The 19,519-nt window shown below is 34.9% G+C and overlaps 1 protein-coding gene across 1 annotated transcript; it reads left to right on the top strand.

Moving 5' to 3' along the window:
- The first annotated feature begins 316 nt into the window (after positions 1-316).
- Positions 317-19,519, top strand: EMB2771 (E3 ubiquitin ligase). Its single transcript, XM_089723542.1, has 37 exons — positions 317-639; positions 1,076-1,139; positions 1,419-1,503; positions 2,040-2,326; positions 2,414-2,519; positions 2,631-2,785; positions 3,161-3,348; positions 3,459-3,528; positions 4,460-4,630; positions 5,121-5,611; positions 6,170-6,629; positions 7,737-8,075; positions 8,406-8,489; positions 8,968-9,060; positions 9,169-9,228; positions 10,378-10,476; positions 10,772-10,912; positions 11,180-11,260; positions 11,417-11,488; positions 11,891-11,962; positions 12,703-12,796; positions 12,885-12,967; positions 13,116-13,172; positions 13,312-13,389; positions 13,528-13,649; positions 13,739-13,899; positions 14,687-14,763; positions 14,846-14,959; positions 15,057-15,158; positions 15,725-15,865; positions 16,148-16,321; positions 16,522-16,585; positions 16,670-16,809; positions 16,900-17,051; positions 17,744-17,822; positions 17,993-18,091; positions 18,829-19,519. The coding sequence occupies exons 1-37, from the start codon at positions 422-424 to the stop codon at positions 19,222-19,224; spliced, it is 5,469 nt and encodes a 1,822-aa protein (XP_089579668.1). The 5' UTR covers positions 317-421; the 3' UTR covers positions 19,225-19,519.

Genomic DNA, 19,519 nt, shown 5'->3' with positions numbered 1-19,519 from the left:
TTACAGATTAGAAAGTCTAATTGGAATGATTTAAGAATTGTTGACATAAAATGGCTTAATAAAAGGAATAATATGATATTAATTGATTAGCCCAATCTATAAATAACGTAATAGATTGAATTTATCTAAGAATTTCTCTTTATTTGCCGTGCGTTTGCGGACATAGTTTCTAACTTTATACTTTGCAGTTTGCACCCTCGCCAATTTTTTATGTAGCTATACTGAACCGGTTCAGTACAGTACTAGTCTATTCTCAAACAAGAATATGCAACTCCCGGGAACCAAACAATACAAACACTAGGGTTTAAACAAATCACAGTTGCTTAAAAGGAAGAAAAAAGAGCGGGAGTGAGGGAAAATCTCTCACTCACTTCACACCTCTTTTATTTCCTTCACTTGCTGAGCTGACTCACTCAACCAAATGTCTTATAGGCTTCGCGAACTCACCGTACTTGGTGAGTTCAAACCATTTGGCTTAATCGCCGAAGCTCTCGACGGCAAGCCTCCTGATAATGTCGCCGATAAGTACGAGTACTTCCTTTTCGACCCTGAAACTATCCGAGACAAAGAGGAAATGGATGAAACTGATGCTTCGCTGAGCGATCGATGCGACAATGAGATCTTCGTTAGAGGAAACAAGTAAATTTTGATGATACTGTTTATTTAGTTTATTTTTTTTAATATTTTAAATTGAAAACAGACTTAGTTAAATTTGCATGTTTTGTAGTCTAGTAAGGTAAATTGTGCTGCTACATTTTTCAATTGGAATTGGACTTTGGACTATAATTAGCTAATTAGTTGTCTATTAAACTAAATTGTAATTCTATGTTAGTCAAATGTAGCAATTATTTTTCATTTATATTGGTTAATTTTAAAATGATTCATAATGCCAATTGAATCTCATGATGTAATCAAGTGAATATATATATATATATATATATATATATATATATATATATATATATATATATATATTTTTTTTTTAATTTTAAAATTTTTAACATTTTCTCTCTCACTCACAAGCTCAGATTATTTGCATTAAGGTCTCATAATTTTCTTTTCTCATGCATAACAGGATTATATGGTCCACAGGTTCGCAAGTTTTCAAGAGATTTACCTCTCCCTCCCCAGTTATAACGGTAATTTTTTTTCCCACGAGTATTATGGAACTTAGACTTGTTCTTACGTCCAGGTGAAAGTCAGGATTTCTTTTTTTTTTTTTTTTTTTGGGAAGTAGTGGAATGACTATACATTTGTTATTTATCTCATACTGATATTTTTTTTGCCTCTTTTAAACTTCAGACTTGCTTTGTTGCAGCTATGAATGTTGTATTAATTGCAAGTAGTTTATACTTAATAATCTTGCTTTGATGGTATTGGATATTGACAACCACTATATCTAATTATCTATGTTATAGGCATGCTGGTGTCGTCTGGGTGATATGTCTGAGGCTTTGCTTTGTATCTTGCAAATTGATTCACTTACAATATACAATATATCCGGTAAGCATGACGGGATTTGTTCTGTCATAATTTAGTAATGCAATGAAGAAATGTTCCTTTCTATGAGACTTGCTTTTGCTGAAATACTTATTTTGGTAAAGTGCACTCTTGCTACTTAGCAGTTTTTGAAGTTTGCATTTTAGGGATACCGGTGTGAAAAAAAATACACTTGATGTCACATTGCCTTCCCAATTTCAAGAGTAATGCAGAAAAATTTGTATAGTGGGAAAACAATCTGATTATATGATTATATGATTATATCCAATTAATATTTTTATATGATATCTTACATTGGTTGGTTCTGTACTATCGTCTTTTGGGTACCACCAAACTGTTAGCCAGAATATAGATGTCATATCTAATGAAAGTAGCTTATATGTTTTTACTCCAGTATATTGGTTGGTTTAAACCTATGTGCATTAGTGCCAACAAAATATTGTTTTTCCCATGAACCTAGGCCAATTTTTAGCATTAGTATCTATTTTATATGTGGATTGAACTTAATTCATTTCTGTGATATTTCTTTATTTAACCAGGTGAAGTAGTATCCATTCCCCTCCCCCATACCATTGCATCAATATGGCCTCTTCCATTTGGTTTGCTACTCCAGCCAGCAGCTGAAGGGAGCTCATTGACACAATCTACTTCTTTATCCACAAGTCCTTTGTTTGGTGCTCGTGATATATCTCGTCCTAGAAGAGAAATTGGGCACACTCCACAACACAATGCCGCTGTTTTGGGAACATTTGATTATTTGATGAGAGCGGACACAGTTACCCTGTCTTCGCATCTGATTCTGAAGGATCTGTTGGAAGAACCACAGGTATGTATGTTTTCTTGCATTCTGGTTTTTATAGTTTTTAAGTTATTTTCTCTCATTTATGCAATCTATGTTGCTTGAATTTGTCAGTCAATGTATATTGAAGAGAGAGGAAAATTTAACATAATGAAGGATTTTGATGAAAGAACAATTTGGACCAGCGATCAAATTCCTCTAATGGCAACATATAATAAAGGTATCTCATGTTGCATTCCACAAGATTACTCCATTTTTTTCACAGTGGTCCCTTATTATCTCTTTTCCTGCATTATATTGTATGACTATGATCTTGTCACATTTTACACAGGAAAGATGCAGCATTCAGTGTGGGTTGCTGAAATCATCAATTCCAATCTTGAAGTGGCAACTAATGCTGATGTGGTTCCTGATGGTGTATTAGCTAAACTATTCTCCTTTCGCAGAATATGGCAAGGAAAGGGTGCACAGACAGCTGCTTGTAAGGTGCCTGTTATCTATCATTTGGCGTTTTTACATTTCTTAGAATTTGGCCCATAGCTTCCATCCCTGAGAAAAGTAAAAAAGCCATTTTGTACTGCCGTGGTTGGAATTTTCATATTTTTAACTTTCTTTAGCCTCTTGTTTTCTGTCTTGAAACATAAAATTTTGTTTCATGTTATTTTGCTCACCGTGGTTTGCTCTTCCAAAAACTTGATAAGTTCAATTCTGATCCTATCTTTTTTGATCACCATGCTCTTTTCCATTTTAAGTGCATCCTATCTGCATTTGGAATATTAATTTCATATTGGTTCCACTATTGGCTTTTTAAGTAGTTAGTGACGTGTAGTGATGCAATTTCTTCTTTTCCATGTTTACCAGGTTTTTCTGGCAACTGATGATGATGCAGCTCCTGTTATCTGTTTTCTTCTTCAAGAACAGAAGAAGCTGTTGTCAGTAAGGCTTCAAAGTATTGAAATTAATAATGAAATCATCTTTGATGTTAAACCTGACATGAGCTGGAGCATACCTGCAATTGCAGCAGCACCAGTGGTAGTAACTCGTCCAAGGTAGAGCTACTTTTGTTTTTCTAACTTTTTTTTTCCTTTGTTTCCTTCCATTTAGCTGTTTTATCTTGATTAGTTATTCACTTATGGAGCTTCATTTCTTTCCTTCTCAGAGTGAAAGTGGGATTGCTGCCATATACAGACATCATTGTTTTGGCTCCAGAAAACACACTTCTTCTTTATGTAAGCTGCATGCCTAATTTTCTCTCTCTCTTTTTTTCACTTTGTTAATAATTTTGTTTAGCTTTCATTTGAGTTCTACTTACATCTATGACAGCTTATATTGGGTGTTGTTAGGCTCTCGCTTTCGATGTTCTTTATCTATAATTTAATTTCTCTGGCAAGAGGTGTTGATCTTTTATTTTTCTTTTTGATACTTCATATTCCAGTACTAATGTCTGTACTGATATTATCTTGTTTCCATTACTTGTGCAAATCTGTCCTATATCTGTTTTGAATTTCTCTAATATATGCTGAAAAGTTGTTGTATTTGGTTGTGAGCTGGCATCATTTCTTGTTCTAGCCAATTACTGCTTTGATAATCTCTCTCCCTCACTCTCTGCCTTCTTTCCTTTCTTTCTACCTAATTGAAAATCTAGAAATTAATGGAGGTAGTAATGAGGATATGCTTCATTTATTTAAAACTGAACTAGTGTCATGTGCGATGATGTCTGTCTACTTCCTCATGATCTTACTAAGGTAGCAATGCAGAGGTAGCATATTTGCATAAGAATGCTCCCTGATAAAAACAAACCAATGTAGCCAATCGCAACTGTTTCAATTATGACTTGTATCCACAAAACTAAAGATGTTTTCCATGTGTACTAATGACAGATACGAGACAGTAGATATCATAATTATCTCTCAATTTTTGTTTTGCTTGCCATGTGTACTGCTCTTTAGCAAAATCTTGTTTTCTTTGCAACAGAAAGCAAACATAGGTTTTGCTGGCAGTTTTCTGCACAGTCTGTTCTGCAGAATATAGCATTTTTATGTAGCAATACTTAACAGCATTTTTTCTTTGGACTGAACATATGTTTGCTAAGCTGCTTTTGAACTTTTCTTTATATGATCTGGCTATGAATGTTCAATTGATATACATGTGGTATTGCAGTCTGGGAAGCAATGCCTGTGCAAGTATTTGTTGCCCTCTTGTTTGCGCAAAGGCACCCTTTTGCATAATTCAGAGTTCTCAGAGACTGCATCTATTCCCTATGACTTAAAGATTTTAGGATTGGCTGATGCTGTTGAGGGGCGTGTGAATCTAATAACAAATAATGGACAGGTAATACTAATTCATATATCTAAGAAGGTTTTGCTGTTTAAGAACTTGTATATTCATTAGAATATTTCTTTCACCATTGTTGTTTGTTTGAGGTTAATTAAGTGAGGTTGATCTGCACTTCTTTTGACTTGTTGCCTTTTCTGTTCATTCATTGGATAATTTTATTTCATATTTTAGCTTATTATTTTACGACTTTAGTTACTTATGTTTTGGCCCTATGCAGGGCAGATTGGATGGAAATGATTTATGGATCCATCCCATATAGCTAATAGTCAAATATCAGGTTTGGTTGGGCTGAGTGTAGACAATATGACAAACAACATGCTAAATGCTTTTATGAACTCTCAATTTTAGGTGGAGAGATTCCGTTAGTTTCTAAATAAACATTCACAAGTCTGTCAGTTTATAGTTATTTGTTTTCTTTGCAAGAAAGTTGCTTTTTCTTTCAGTTATCTTGTGGTACCAGACTATTTTCTATTGTTTTCTTCAGATGTTTCGATGTGTCTTACGAAGAGGTCCTTCATCTTCATTGGTGAATGATTGCATCACAGCATTGGCTGAGGGTCTTAGTTCCAGATTTTATAATCATTTCCTTGTTCTTCTTTGGGGGGATACTAAGTCCGACTATTTGTCAAGGCCTGATTCTAGTGTTGATTCTGAATGGGACTCGTTCTGTGATGTTATACTTGGAATGTGTAGAAAGTCCAGTGCAGTTTCTCAGAAGCATTTGAATGCACTACCTCTTTCATCCTGGGAACTCCTTCTTAACAGTAAATTTCACAAGAGTTACCCAAAACTTAACTTCATTACTGGAATTTCTTCTGGAACCTCACTTGATGCAGGGCAAATGGATTCTTCTGGTCCTAATATGAAAGGTAAACAAAGTGTAGAAGAATCATTTTGCTCTGAGCTGTTAGAGGAGAGTTTGGATTCTCTGCATGCACTATATGAAAGTCTGAAACTGGATAAACTTCGCAAACGGTAAGTCTATTTTTTATTATTTTTGTTTCATATTATTTTTGCTCTAACTAGTCCTTATTTCTTGATATCCCTTCCCAATTCCTTCCATTATATATTTTTTTCTTTTAAACATTTGTCTTGTTTGATAAATTGAAAATCAAGTGGCATGCAGTTTCTTGGCTTTAAGAATTGGTTGGAAGTTAAACTTATATATTTTGGGCAAGTTGAATGCTATTCGAATTTATATGAGCTAAAATGTGCAATAATATATTATGTGTGGTCAACCTTTTCTTTGACTTATACCATCTGAAGTTTTCAAACCATAAAACGCACGCTAAATTTAATGAAGTAGGAACTTGAAGATAGACCTCTATGTTAAGGTATTAGGACCAAAATTTGCTTTTTATGAAGTGCACCACATGAAGTTTAAATTGTTTCCTGGTTTACTGCTCAATATGCAATTTTGGGTCGCTAACAGTTTTTTATAGTTTCCTGAATAAATTGCTAAATGTTATGTAAAATGTATTTGTGTTATTCCTAAATACTTTGGCATGATAAGTTGGAAACTTTTACTTGTAGGGACTTGGAGCTTCTGGCAGTTCTACTATGCAACATTGCCAAGTTTCTTGGCCAGGAGAATTATTTAGATCATTATACTCGTGATTTTCCTGTTCTTTTTAAGAAAATTGGGAAATGTGCAAAAGCTTTTTCCAAAAAAACTCCACCAAGTATATTCAGATGGCTTGAAAACTGTTTGCAACTCGGTTGTATTGCAGCTAATACAAATGATCTCCCAACTTTGATATATAAAGATGGAAGTTCTGTTGTGAGCTGGGCACGGAAGATAGTTTCTTTCTACAGTTTATTATGTGGTGGTAACCGGACAGGGAAGAAGCTACCTTCTGGTGTTTCCTGTAATGTTGCTATGGGATCATATTGCAATAGTGAGGAGCTCACAGTCTTGGCAATGGTTGGGGAAAGATTTGGACTGCAACAATTTGACTCACTGCCTTCTGGTGTATCACTTCCTTTGCGACATGTAAGTTGGCCTAATGTTGTTTTACAGCATGTGAGAAACTCTAAATGGGAATGAATCTGGGACTCTGCAACTGCTTGTGGTGGTTTTGTGTCTAAGGAAAGAGAGGGGGGAGGGGGGTTTTGAAAATGCCTATTATTTCAACATTTGTAGTTAGGTTTTTCTGGTGAAACATGGTGAGAAATTGACTGTTCTCTTAACTTTAGGTAGTGAGTTTATCTAATTTTTCAGTAGTTTACTGTTAATAATAGATCTTGCTATGAGGTTTGATCATTTCATTTTCCTTCTTTGCACTTTTTTTATCTTGTGTGCCTGAAATTGCAATTAGTTCACTGCTGATTTGTTCATAAGATTCTTCTTGTCCATGTTTTCTTTCTTATCTTTGTTCTTGTCTTCTCCTCTTCTTGTACATGTGTGTCAATTATCATTTTTAAATCCAAAAAAAAAAAAAAAAAAAACAAAGGTTGAAAAGAAAGAGAAGTGGAAAACAAAGACAAGAAGAGTGTAGCGACTGCCATGGACTTATGGCTGTCCCAGGAATCTTGCCTAGAAGAAGATTATAGTTCAGCCTTATCATTAGGAAGATGAAAAACCTGCAAAGAGATTCTTTTTCCTTTAGATTCTATATTTTCAGAAGTCTCTCCATATCATATCTTTCTTAAATTTTATAGTTAAAATTAAATCCTAGTCTTATTGAATTATCATAATCCAGTAAGTAAACTTCCTTGTTCCAAGCCAATGAGAAAAATACTTACTATTAACTAACATAGAAGTGAATTAACCATATAACAGTAGGATTGACTAGACTAGACTAATGACTAAATTTAACAATGATCAAATTTTAACAATTGGTAATATATGTTATCTTTTTCAAACTGTGAAAAATATGCTCTTAGAAATGTTGTTTTTAAATGATAACGGTAAGACCTAATTACTTAATTGAGCTCTGCAAAACTTAGTTTCTTGGCATGTAGAACCTATAAAAGGATTTATCTTTGATAATATTGTTGGCTCTTTCAATTTTAGGATTTGCCACCTTCATGACTCTTCCTATTCATTTATAGTTGTATTATTTTATCTGTCTGTAATTATTGTTTCAGTTCTTCATAGGTGTTAGATAAGTGCCGGGAATCTCCTCCAACTGACTGGCCTGCTGCTGCATATGTTCTTCTTGGTCGAGAAGACCTGGCTTTGTCGCGTTTGACACATCCCCGAAAATCAAAAGAAGTTGAAACCCAATCCAATGTGAATTTAATATCCATGTCTGCCCCATACATGCTACATTTGCATCCAGTGACAATTCCTTCTGCTGTTTCTGATACAACTGGAGTGGAAAGTTCCAAGTTTGAGGATACTGATTCTGTTGATGGCTCTATGATGGATGGTATGGAACACATCTTCAGCTCTAGCACTCATTTGCAGTATGGTCGAGATCTGCGATTGAATGAGGTCTGCTTGGGTCCTTTTCCATTGATCATCAACACTTCAAATTCAATGATTCAATTTTAATGTTTGGCAACTAGTTTATGATTAAATGTTATGAACACCCGTGAATTTTTGGTAGAATTTAGGCCATACGATTGAAATTCATCTTGAGGTATGTTTTACATGTTAGAAAGTTAAATTGCATAATGGCTGGTATTTAACTTTTCTATGTCTTCTATGTGGTTAGTGCTGGTGGGTACTTACCAGTTTTTCTCAAAAGGGACTCAATCCACTGACCGTGCTATAAATTTCAGTCATTTTTGTGTTTTTACTGGCTACTTTGCCTTCTACTAGGTTAGACGCATTATGTGTTCTGCAAGACCGGTGGCTATCCAAACATCTGTTAATCCCAGTACCTCGGATCAGGATATCCAACAGGTACACTTTGCTTGGGTCCTATTTGATTGTGTTACTAATATTTGTTTCTGTGTACTAGCTTTTAACATTATTTAAACCAACTGAAATATTAAATGCTAGTATCCTTTTGCTCCAAAAACATGTCCAAGTGTCTTTTAGACATGCTAAATGCTGTATAACCTATATGCTATTTTCAAAGAGCAAAGTGGTTAAACTTCAGTGCTCATAAACAGTGCATTCAAATGTTTACCGTGAATTTCTTTTGCATTTTGAGTTTGGCCCAGAGAACTTAGAGGGTTTAGCCTATTGTCTTGTGCTTGTAAACTTTTGATGTAATTGTAAAAACCTAAGGATGGACTTTTTCATAATATCTTTTGAACGGGAGGCCCAAAATGTATAAATGGATAGTTTATCATTGTTTTACTTATGGTTCGTTGGTTATTAGTGGTGGTTTCATCTAATTATTAGTTTGTTTTATTTTTTATTCTCACTTGCAAAGGCTCAATTGTGGCAACTAGCACAAAGGACTACTGCTCTTCCTCTGGGCCGTGGGGCATTTACTTTGGCAACAATATCTACTCTCTTAACAGAGGTATTCCTTTCCGATTTGTTTCTACTAATGCCCTCATTTTAAATTGATATATTCAAGATGCACATTTTTCTTTCTTATTGAATTTTGTTTATTTATTTTCTTTTGTAGGCCTTCACTGTACCAAAACTTGTTCTAGCAGGTCGGTTGCCTGCCCAACAAAATGCAACTGTATGTTCATGTTAGGTTCTTTTCTTTCTTTTGTTACATACCTGCATGCCGAGTTCTAGCAGTATCCTTGAGACTTTTTTTATCTTCATGTTGATATTTTTGGTCATGTTATGAGCATGCCTTTACAATTTCCACTTTATTACGATGGTGTTGTTTCATTACTTTTGATGAATATTTGATTAGATAACATTTGGTAGTGCTATATTCTCTGGATTTTTGTCAATTCAAAATTATTTGAATTCAGTTTTGCATCGTAATATTTGCTGCTCAAAGTTTTTTTGTAGATATGATTAGGGCCTGTTTGTTGGCACAAAACAATTTATTTATTTATTTATTTATTTTTTTTGTTTATCCAATTTTCATTTTATTGTTTTTCTTTTCATTTTTGTTGTTGCTTTTTCTTGGTTACTTCTTAGTACTTATTAATCAATATGTTTTATTACAATGTTATAGAGATTACATTTCAAGGTGTAAACATTCGGTTGATTAATTTGCTTGCTTTAAAATATGGTGGTGCCGTCTATGGTGAGAAGCTGGTGGTGTGCTGCAGAGTTGCTGATAGCTACAATGGCGTGGTAGTGTAAAGCGAAGGTGATGGTGTTTGTGGACAGTGGTGGCAGCACTGTTAAGTGAGTGATGGTAACAGTGACATTACTGCAGTGGGTGATATTGGTGGTAAGATAGTAGTTCTCGTAGCAATGATTTGGTTGCATTGGTGGTGCCGAGTGCTGCTAGATGGCACCTATGGTGTTGGTGATGGTGTCGTCGATTCTGGTGGTGTGGTTGTGATGGTGGTACCAAATGGAAGAGTGGATGGTGTTGTGATAAACAAATGTGTAATATTTCAATGGCAAAAAATAGAAAACAATAAGTTGTTTAAAACAAGTTCTAGATGTTTTCCTGTGTTAGTGTAGATTTCGAATTTTTCGTCTTCTAGAAAATTATTGTGTTTGAACTGAAAATTCCAGTGTTTTTATGGTTTTGTGGAAACATGCTGTTATTGTCTATCACGACATTGGTCTAATAGTCTGTTTGTATCGTTTGCTTTTCATTGTCATCTTCTTTTTTCTTTCCTCCTTTGCATCATTTGCACAGATCTTCAACTTTTATGTATTTTAGGCATTTGTTTCATCCTGTTTCTTTTGATAGGTTAATTTGGACCCCAGTATAAGGAATATACAAGAGCTTAAATCTTGGCCAGAGTTTCACAATGCTGTGGCTGCTGGGCTAAGGCTGGCCCCCCTTCAGGTTAGATCATGTTACTGGTTAGTGGTTACCTGGGATGATTTTGGCATATCATGCAATATTCTATCTTTTCACAAATTATGTTGCAGGCAAGTATCTTGCTCCATATTCTTTGATTGTCCAATAGTTGCATGATTGCCTCAGTAAATTGGGTTACCAAGCGAAGTTTAGCTTTTTTTTTTTTTCAGTGTTCCCTGTCTGAGATTTATGTTCATTTTTTTCCCTTATGTGTCCTATTCACCATGCAAAATAGCAATTTGTAAATCTTATGTTATATCCGTTACTCTTTTATGTGCAGGGAAAAGTATCAAGAACATGGATTATATATAACAAACCTGAGGAACCAAATGTTATTCATGCTGGGCTTCTTCTTGCTCTAGGATTACATGGATATCTACGTGTTTTGATTATTACCGACATATACACCTACTTCACACAGGTTGGAACCCCCCCACCCCCAACCACCTTCTCTTTGTTACTCTTCTTTTCTTCTTCTTTTTCTATGCATATATTCTTCCTTTCATTCGTCTTCATTCCCAGGATTCTTATGTAATTAGTATTTGGTGTTTCGCTGTCATATCAAAGAACAATATTAACATTCATTCCCCATAGTAACCTTTTTCTTTTATCTTCTTTTCTGTATCATCCATTTCCTTGTTTTTTTGTTCTGAGTATCTCCTGCTTTATTGACTCTTCATTTCAATAGGAACACGAGAGCACAACTGTAGGCTTAATGCTTGGCCTGGCTGCTTCTTATAGGGGGACAATGCAACCAGCAATATCTAAGGTAGAATCATATGGTCACCGATTCTTCTTCTTCTGCAACAAACTTTGCTATTGGTTTGCTGAATCTTTCTAGTCTTTTTCCGTTTTGGAGGATTTTGCAAATTTTTATTCTCGTCCATACATTTTGATTCACATAACTAACTACTCTTTGTGGCAGTCACTTTATGTACATATACCTGCTCGACATTCTTCTTCGTTTCCAGAGTTGGAACTACCAACCATTCTGCAGGTATGTATCATTGAGTTGCTTGCACACACGTGTATATCTTTGTTTCTTGTGTCAGAATACTGAAGTTTGATTATTTGCTAAAACTCACCTTTAAGACACGTTGATGCAGCAGCTGATATGTAATTTAATATATGATGATTCCCCACTTAGTTTTTCCTTCATCCAGCATAGCTCACTAAACCACACTGATTCGACCTTCAACATCACACTGCTTTTACATGAATCATTTGCTTGCAGCTTTATGAGCCTTAAAAATATATTCATTGACTTATTATATTTATCATAGTTGCTAATTCATGTTGTGTTAGCATTATTTCTGAAGTAAACAATTACTTTATCTGTGGAGAAAGGAAAATATTAGTTATTGAGATCACCTTTTGCTGTCTTATTTTGTTTTTCCAGTCAGCAGCATTAGTGTCAGTTGGGCTTCTTTATGAAGGATCAGTGCACCCACAAACAATGCAAATCCTTTTGGTATTTTCCTCTCTTGTTGCCTTTATAGTTGATATGATTTATATCTCTCGAGTCCTTTTCCTTCCCACTTGATATGGTACAGAAATGTCACTTTACGTTTGTTGTGCTGGGAAATGAGCGTGATGTTTGTCTGATTCATATATAATTGCTGAAGAGCAGAAAATCATCATTCCCTGTTTACTCCTGTAGTTTATTGAGGCTTTTTCAAGCTGACTTTTCTTTTTGGCTAATGGTTGTTCCTCATAAGTATCTTTGTTGGTCTTTGCTGAATTTGATTTATTAATTTCTATACTGAATGTAAACTTGCAATAGACTTTAGGTTCAAGTTTGTTGCATGTTTTTGTCATATGTTCTTAGCTTAGTGTCTTGATAAGTGACTGTTTTTCATTGCAAACCAATAAATGATTCTACCACTGAAATGTGTTTCTCATATATATATATATATATAGCTTGCTCCTTTCTATGTAATACGTTGCCAGTCCAAGTGCCATCATACGGTAAACTTTTTAATGGTGATGATTTTTGTACGTTATTCGTTGATGTAAACTTCCATATAATTTTACATGTGTGGTATTACAAAGTGCTTTTCCAGATTGCATTTTTAGATTCTTCATGGTGTCATAGTTCACTCCATGTTATGTGTTCTGGGATTTCATATGTTCTGACTTTTGGTAAACATTTTGAAGTTGATGGTTTATAGTTGATTCATTAGATTATCCTTATGCAAATTAAATTTTCAGGGTGAAATGGGACGTAGAAGTGGAGGTGACAATGTTCTTGAGAGGGAGGGCTATGCTGTTTCTGCAGGCTTTGCATTGGGTCTTGTTGCATTGGGTATGAGTGGATTGATACTGGAACTGTTTTAAAAATTGAGAACTCTTGTTCTTCTTTAACTATTTTGTTAATTGTGCTGCTTATTCAGGTCGAGGGGAAGATGCACTTGGTTTCATGGACAGTTTGGTTGATCGATTGTTCCACTATATTGGTGGCAAGGAAATTCATAATGTGTGCTGCTAAATTCTCTCTCAAAGATCAATACTATTTGTGCTCTAATGTGATGAATCTTAAAATGTGATAGCAATTTGGGTTTCAGAAACTCTGGGTTGAGTTTGTTTGATTTCTCTGAATCACTCATCTTTTTTCTCTTGAGCAGGAAAGACCGCTTTTCTTGACACCATCTATTGATGAACACAATCGTGGTGTTGGGCAGGTTGTATCTGCTGCTTTGCCTTGGAAATCTTTCCATAACAGTAGCATTGTGTTCGAAATATCCAGTTTTGAAAGTCTTGTGTTTTTTACCTGATAAGATTGTCATGACACTGTTTCAACTTTCCCCTCATGAGTTGTAGATGATGGATGGAACTGCAGTCAATGTTGATGTTACGGCACCTGGAGCTATAATTGCTCTTGCTCTAATGTTTTTGAAGGTATTTTATTGTTTGATGTTAAGCAAATTTTCTTGCAGCTACTACATGACTAGTCTTAAACACTAAGCTTTATTTACAGATTTCCTAGAAATTTCCGAAGGCCTCTATTAAGATTTTAAAATTTCCCTTGTATAACAGACTGAATCAGAGCCTATTGTATCACGGCTTTCTATTCCTCAGACTCATTTTGATTTGCAATATGTGAGGCCTGACTTCATAATGCTTCGAGTCATTGCTCGGAATTTGATAATGTGGAGCAGGTAGTTCTTGCTATTGAGTTAGTCCATTCATTAGATTTTGCTCTATATGGCTGGGCTTTGATTCCATTTTGTTCTGCTGTTTATTCCAGGGTGCACCCCTCCAAAGACTGGATTCTGTCACAGATTCCTGAAATTGTCAAAAGTGGTGTTGAAGGCCTCAGAGATGATATTAGTGATGTTGATGAAATGGATGCAGAAACCTTTGTCCAGGCATATGTTAATGTAGTGGCTGGAGCATGTATTTCTCTAGGTATATAATTGTCTTTGATTCCCGAGATATTTATTCCATTAATTGGTACTTTTAAGTGATGATTAAGTGTCATCTACTTTTCTTTGTGGCCATTCTCCTTGTCTAGTATGTCTAGTACTTCTTATCAACCAAACCTGGTACTCTTTGGAATTTTTTATGTTCTTGGCCTGGACTTTCATGACATGGAAGTAATATTTGAACATGAGGTTCCTCTATGGTGATTAGGTAGAGTCAGAATATCAAGTGAGAAAGGATAAGCTCATTTCTAGTTCTGTTTTGTAATTTTGGAGACAATTCTATTGAAATGTTTTTTCAGACATGGAAATGATGTGTGTTAATCCTAGAATCTTGTGAACAGATCATGTAGTTTTTACTAGAGAAATTTTTAATGTCTTGACATTTGATTGTTTTTCTTCTATCTGACTAAACTTTCTTATGTTTTTACCATTTCATCGTGCAACTTAGCAAAGGGAGAACTATCTTCAGAAAGATGGATCTGTTCCAAAAGAGTCTATGTACTGTCAGTTTTGTTGAGTTGAGCTATCCATGTTTGCTAGATGTATTTACACGTGAAAGAAAAAGAAACTGAAATTCTGGGAACACATGCAATTATTTGATTTATTCTTTCTGCTATATTCATTGTTCATGAACATACATTTGGTTAACTAAATCTTTTATGTTTACTTGCTTTATTGCATTTGTATCATTATTTCCTGAGGCATGTCCATCTTCCTGTTTCTTTCCCATGTATTTGATTCTCAACATTATTATCTTTTACCATGGGCAGGTTTGAGGTTTGCTGGAACAAAAGATGGAAACGTGCAGGAATTACTTTATGAATATGCTATTTATTTTCTAAACGAGGTTCTACATTCAGCATGTGTGATGGTGCTCAATTATTTTCTCAGTTTTTTTTATGGTAAATTATTTATTCAAATTTTTGCAGATCAAGCCTGTTTCTGCTTCAAGTGGAAGTACTTTTCCCAAGGGATTGTCTCGCTATGTTGATCGGGGCACGTTGGAAATATGCCTTCACCTCATTGTTCTTTCCTTGTCCGTGGTATGTGGAAGTTGAATATTAATAGTGCTACCTTTATTTCTTTGTACGATTTGGAAAGACACTCAAGTCTGTTATGGTGGTGTCATGGGATACGCAGGTTATGGCTGGTTCTGGACATCTGCAAACATTCCGGTTACTAAGATTTCTTCGCAGCCGTAACTCTGCAGATGGTCATGCAAATTATGGTATTCAAATGGCAGTAAGTATCTGTTTAATTCGTAATGAAATTTTCTACTTCCTAAACGAAGCTTAATTTGTTGAATATACATTATCTTCTGAAGCATCGCAAAAGCTTAAGATCTTGTGTCTGATGATAAAATAGCATGATCTAGGGTATTGTATTATGTATTTTACTCTGTTGATCAGATGTATGGAATCATAAGTGCATTTTTTTTGGTCCAAATCTTTAAGCTAAGATATTTGGATTTTCCAAACACTCCTAATAGTTCGTGCAATGCAACTGAGAATCTTTAAGTAGGTTTGGCTTTGCACCTGTAAGTTTCTTGTGCAGCCTTAATTTTCAATTTGTCATGAAGAAGCAAAACATATGTAGAAGCACCATTACTTCAAAAAGTATAATGCATAATGAAATTTGGGATCTTGCCTTCTAGGTCATTATTGCCCAGAAGATTGATCTGATTCGTTGGCATTGATCAGATAAATTATGAATGATTCCATTTTCATTTTATTCTTTTTTAACAGATTCAGTTAAACAATTTTTGCATATTAATCTTTATGATATTTTTTATTCTTCCTGGATTCTAGGTAAGCTTGGCCATTGGTTTCTTATTTCTTGGGGGAGGAAAGCAGACATTTTCAATGAGCAATAGTTCTATTGCTTCTTTACTAATTACTCTTTACCCAAGATTGCCTACTGGACCAAATGATAACCGGTGTCACCTTCAGGTACATGAAAATTCTGACCTAATGGGGCACCTCTCAGAAATATATATATATATCGCTTGAAAAGTTTCTATTAGTTTTGATGTTCCCAGAACGCTCATTAACTTTTATTATGTTATTGGGACTGTTTTGCCAAATTTAACTCATTGTACTTCTGTAAATTATAAAAATTGAAATGTCTGTCTAAATTAATTTAAAACAAAAATTTCGTTAATGGAAAGCTTGTATCCCTGTTCCTTTTATGTTGTCAAAGGATTTATATGCTTATGAAGGTGAATTTTTCAGGCATTTAGGCATTTGTATGTCCTTGCGACAGAGGCTCGCTGGATTCAAACGGTTGATGTTGACAGTGGTCTACCTGTTTACGCCCCTCTTGAAGTTACTATTAAGGAAACTGAACATTATGCAGAAACAAGTTTTTGTGAAGTTACCCCTTGTATTTTGCCTGAACGTGCTGCTGTAAGTTCAAAGATCCAAATATAGCTCTTTAAAAAATTTTTAAATATAATCTGTCTCTCTCTGAACTGGAGCTTCTTTTTTTTAGAGAAACAAATGATATATTCATGCAGGATATTTTTTCTGAAACTTGTCATATGTTAGTATCAAATCTTTATGTTAGCAGTTTTAGGCTGATGGATTATTTAATATGCTGGTTGCAGTTGAAGAGGGTACGCGTTTGTGGCCCTCGGTATTGGCCTCAAGTGATGGAGCTTGTCCCTGAAGGTTGGAGGATGCTGCTGTATCATTTATTTCATTGTATATTATATTTTAGATTTTAAAAATAATTCTCTGTTATTTCATTGGCAGATAAACCTTGGTGGAGTTTTGGGGACAAGAACAACCCATTTAATTCTGGTGTTCTCTATATCAAACGAAAGGTTGGAGCTTGTTCATATGTGGATGATCCCATAGGGCGCCAATCACTGCTGTCACGAGCAATGCACAAGGTAATTGTTGTGCTGCACTTTACAACTAATTAACCCTTTGCTTGATCCATGCCTTCTTTATGGAGAATATGTCAATTTTTTCTTGATCAGGTTTTTGGTTTGATGAGTACAAAACCGTGCAATCCTTGTGGCAAAAGTGGGTCGGACTCTGTTTCAGTCGATCAGTTGGTCAGTACCTTCTCTTCTGATCCTAGCTTAATTGCCTTTGCACAACTCTGTTGTGATCCTTCTTGGAATAGCAGGTGAGTCTACTGATATTCCTTTTCATTTTAATGCTGCTTTCATCTATCTTTGATCTTCAGCTTAATCACTCTTGAGCCTCGGAGCACTGAAATCCTGCTTGTGGTTGGATATCAAACCTGAGGTGTCATAAAGGCTGGAGAATGAACATTGTGATAATTTTAGATGCTTATATTGGGATGATAAATAAGTTATCAAAGAACATATGGTAGTCTAAACAATGAATGTAAGGTTAGGAAAAATCTTAAGGTTATTTTTATTTTACATAAATAGCAGAAAATGGACGGGAAGATTATGAAGGTTAGCTGGTTATTGTTGTGTTTATGTTTAACTTTCTGGGACCTTGGACAAACACTTTATTCTGGTTTTTAGTTTCTCTAGGCATCAAGAGGGTGCTAGTATTGTTTGATTGTAATCTGACACTGTTAAGAGTCTAGAATATCTCAAGGACAAGACCTCCTATGACATGTTCTTTAGATATTACATTAGATTTTAATCATCATTAATACCTTTCATATGTGCTAAATGTTAATTATTTTAGAGTTAAAATATGGATGAAAGTTATGTATCTTACACGCCGAATAATATTGATTACGCAATGCATAAGCAATTGTCTTCCGTGCAAAGTGTGATGTCATGTCTTTTCTTTAGAGCTGGGTTTAACATTAATAATATATTATCCAATTATTTGCAGATCCGATGCTGATTTCCAGGAATTCTGCTTGCAAGTATTATATGAATGCATTAGCAAAGACAGACCGGCTCTTTTACAGGTAATTATGCAAGTCTAGACTCTCCTGCTGTCAATATATGTGATTTTTTTGACCAAATTATCTAACATGAAATGGATCTTCTATTTTTTCATTATAGGTCATATACTGCATTGTGAAGTTGATGGCATTTCTTGTTGCAGTCAGTTTTAATGTTTCTAAATATTTTGCAGGTCTATTTGTCGTTATATACTACTATTGGATCCATGGTTGACCAAGTTACAAATGGTACTTTTGTTTTCAGAGACTCTCTTGCTATTTCTAGTTTGAAGGTAATTTCTCTTTTTCCTTGTACTGTACCCTATTGATTGAACTGAAAGGATTCCTTCTAGGTTTGCTACCGCCCAGTTGCTCTATTAGCTAACTTGTGATTAGCAACAAAAACTCTGTTCCTTTTATAATTACCTGAATCTTGAAAGCAAATGAAGGGATATGAGCATAGAAGAAGTGGTTTCCTGACCACATGTGTAGCATCAGGAATTAGGTTAACCAATATTGTTTTAACTGAAAATACATGAAGTGTGCATAGAACAGATTATTATAGGGTTAGTCCTGCTATATGAGAAACTTAAATGAACTTGGATGAGTATAATACATCAGAGCTTAAAAATAAATTTATTTGGTTGTTTCAAATTGTCTTCAACTTTCCTTGATGGGAACGTATTATCCACCAAAAAACATTTTAAGGTAGCAGGTGTAAAAAAAAAAAAAAAAAAAATCATATGCTTTATGAGGTGATGGCATCATAATCCTTCATATGCAGGCCTAATCTAAATTATGTTAACAAAATATACCTAGCAGCACAGAAAAAGACTCAGATCCAATCTTCTTCCCTCTGTAAACGTTAGGGGAGATAAAAAAAAAAACATGAAGTCTGCAGTAGGCTCAATAAAGTTTAAGCTGGTGATAGAAATGTCCCATATATGTTAAGGCCATTGTCAAACCAGTTCAAGCATCAGTATGTCTGGTCTTGGAGATAAGCTTCAATTATCTTATACTATGTTTGCAGCTTGCGCTAACCTACAACGAGGCTCTTCTGAAAGGAAGCTTGACCACTTCAAGAGGTGGTGTTGTTCAATCTATCTTTCTTGGGTCTCTTCGGAAGCAGGTAGAAGAGCTCTTAAAATTGTCGGAGCAATCGAAAAATTATTTGTACAACTATTTGAATTCAGCAAGATGGCCCGATGATGAAACACAAGGAGAGAAGGATTCAGTAATTCATTCATGGTATCTTCAATGGTTTGGAGTACCAGCTCCATCTGTGATCCAGATGGCAATGGAGAAACTTAAGCCGAAGATCTTGTCATCATCTTCAGTTCCATTTTTGCGGTTATTATTCCCTACTACTCACATAAATGCGATTGATGAGATAGATAAGTTATTGTTTTCTTCTCAAGTTGGCTGATGAGGTCTGTCAAATAAGTGTATTAAATTATTCTCTGCAATTTTGGTAGCAGCTAATTAATTTAACTAGGTCTAGAACAATCTTTGGGTTGCCATCTCCAATTCTGATATAAAGAATCTTGCCTTCCATTTCTTAAACAGGTTGCCCATTCTGATAGAAACTCACATTCATCTTCTTTATACAAAGGATGTGTTTTGTTATCCAAAACCCAATCTCCTGTAAAAACATCACAAGCTTCTGTTTTCTCTACTCCTACAATATTACTTCTGTTTTCATTTCCTTTTACAACTAACAA

Source organism: Jatropha curcas, chromosome 6 (assembly GCF_041381405.1).
Source record: "Jatropha curcas cultivar XTBG-Jc1 chromosome 6, XTBG_Jcur_1.0, whole genome shotgun sequence".
In the NCBI taxonomy this organism is placed as follows: domain Eukaryota; kingdom Viridiplantae; phylum Streptophyta; class Magnoliopsida; order Malpighiales; family Euphorbiaceae; genus Jatropha; species Jatropha curcas.
This window is presented reverse-complemented; position numbering and strand designations above follow the sequence as displayed.

Bases quoted from the DNA above. Each gene is read 5' to 3' on its own strand.
- EMB2771 (XM_089723542.1), top strand. From the start codon at position 422: ATGTCTTATAGGCTTCGCGAACTCACCGTACTTGGTGAGTTCAAACCA. The intron at 6,630-7,736 runs GTAAGTTGGCCT...AGTTCTTCATAG, and splicing joins TATCACTTCCTTTGCGACAT to GTGTTAGATAAGTGCCGGGA. The intron at 12,797-12,884 runs GTATGAGTGGAT...CTGCTTATTCAG, and splicing joins ATTGGGTCTTGTTGCATTGG to GTCGAGGGGAAGATGCACTT.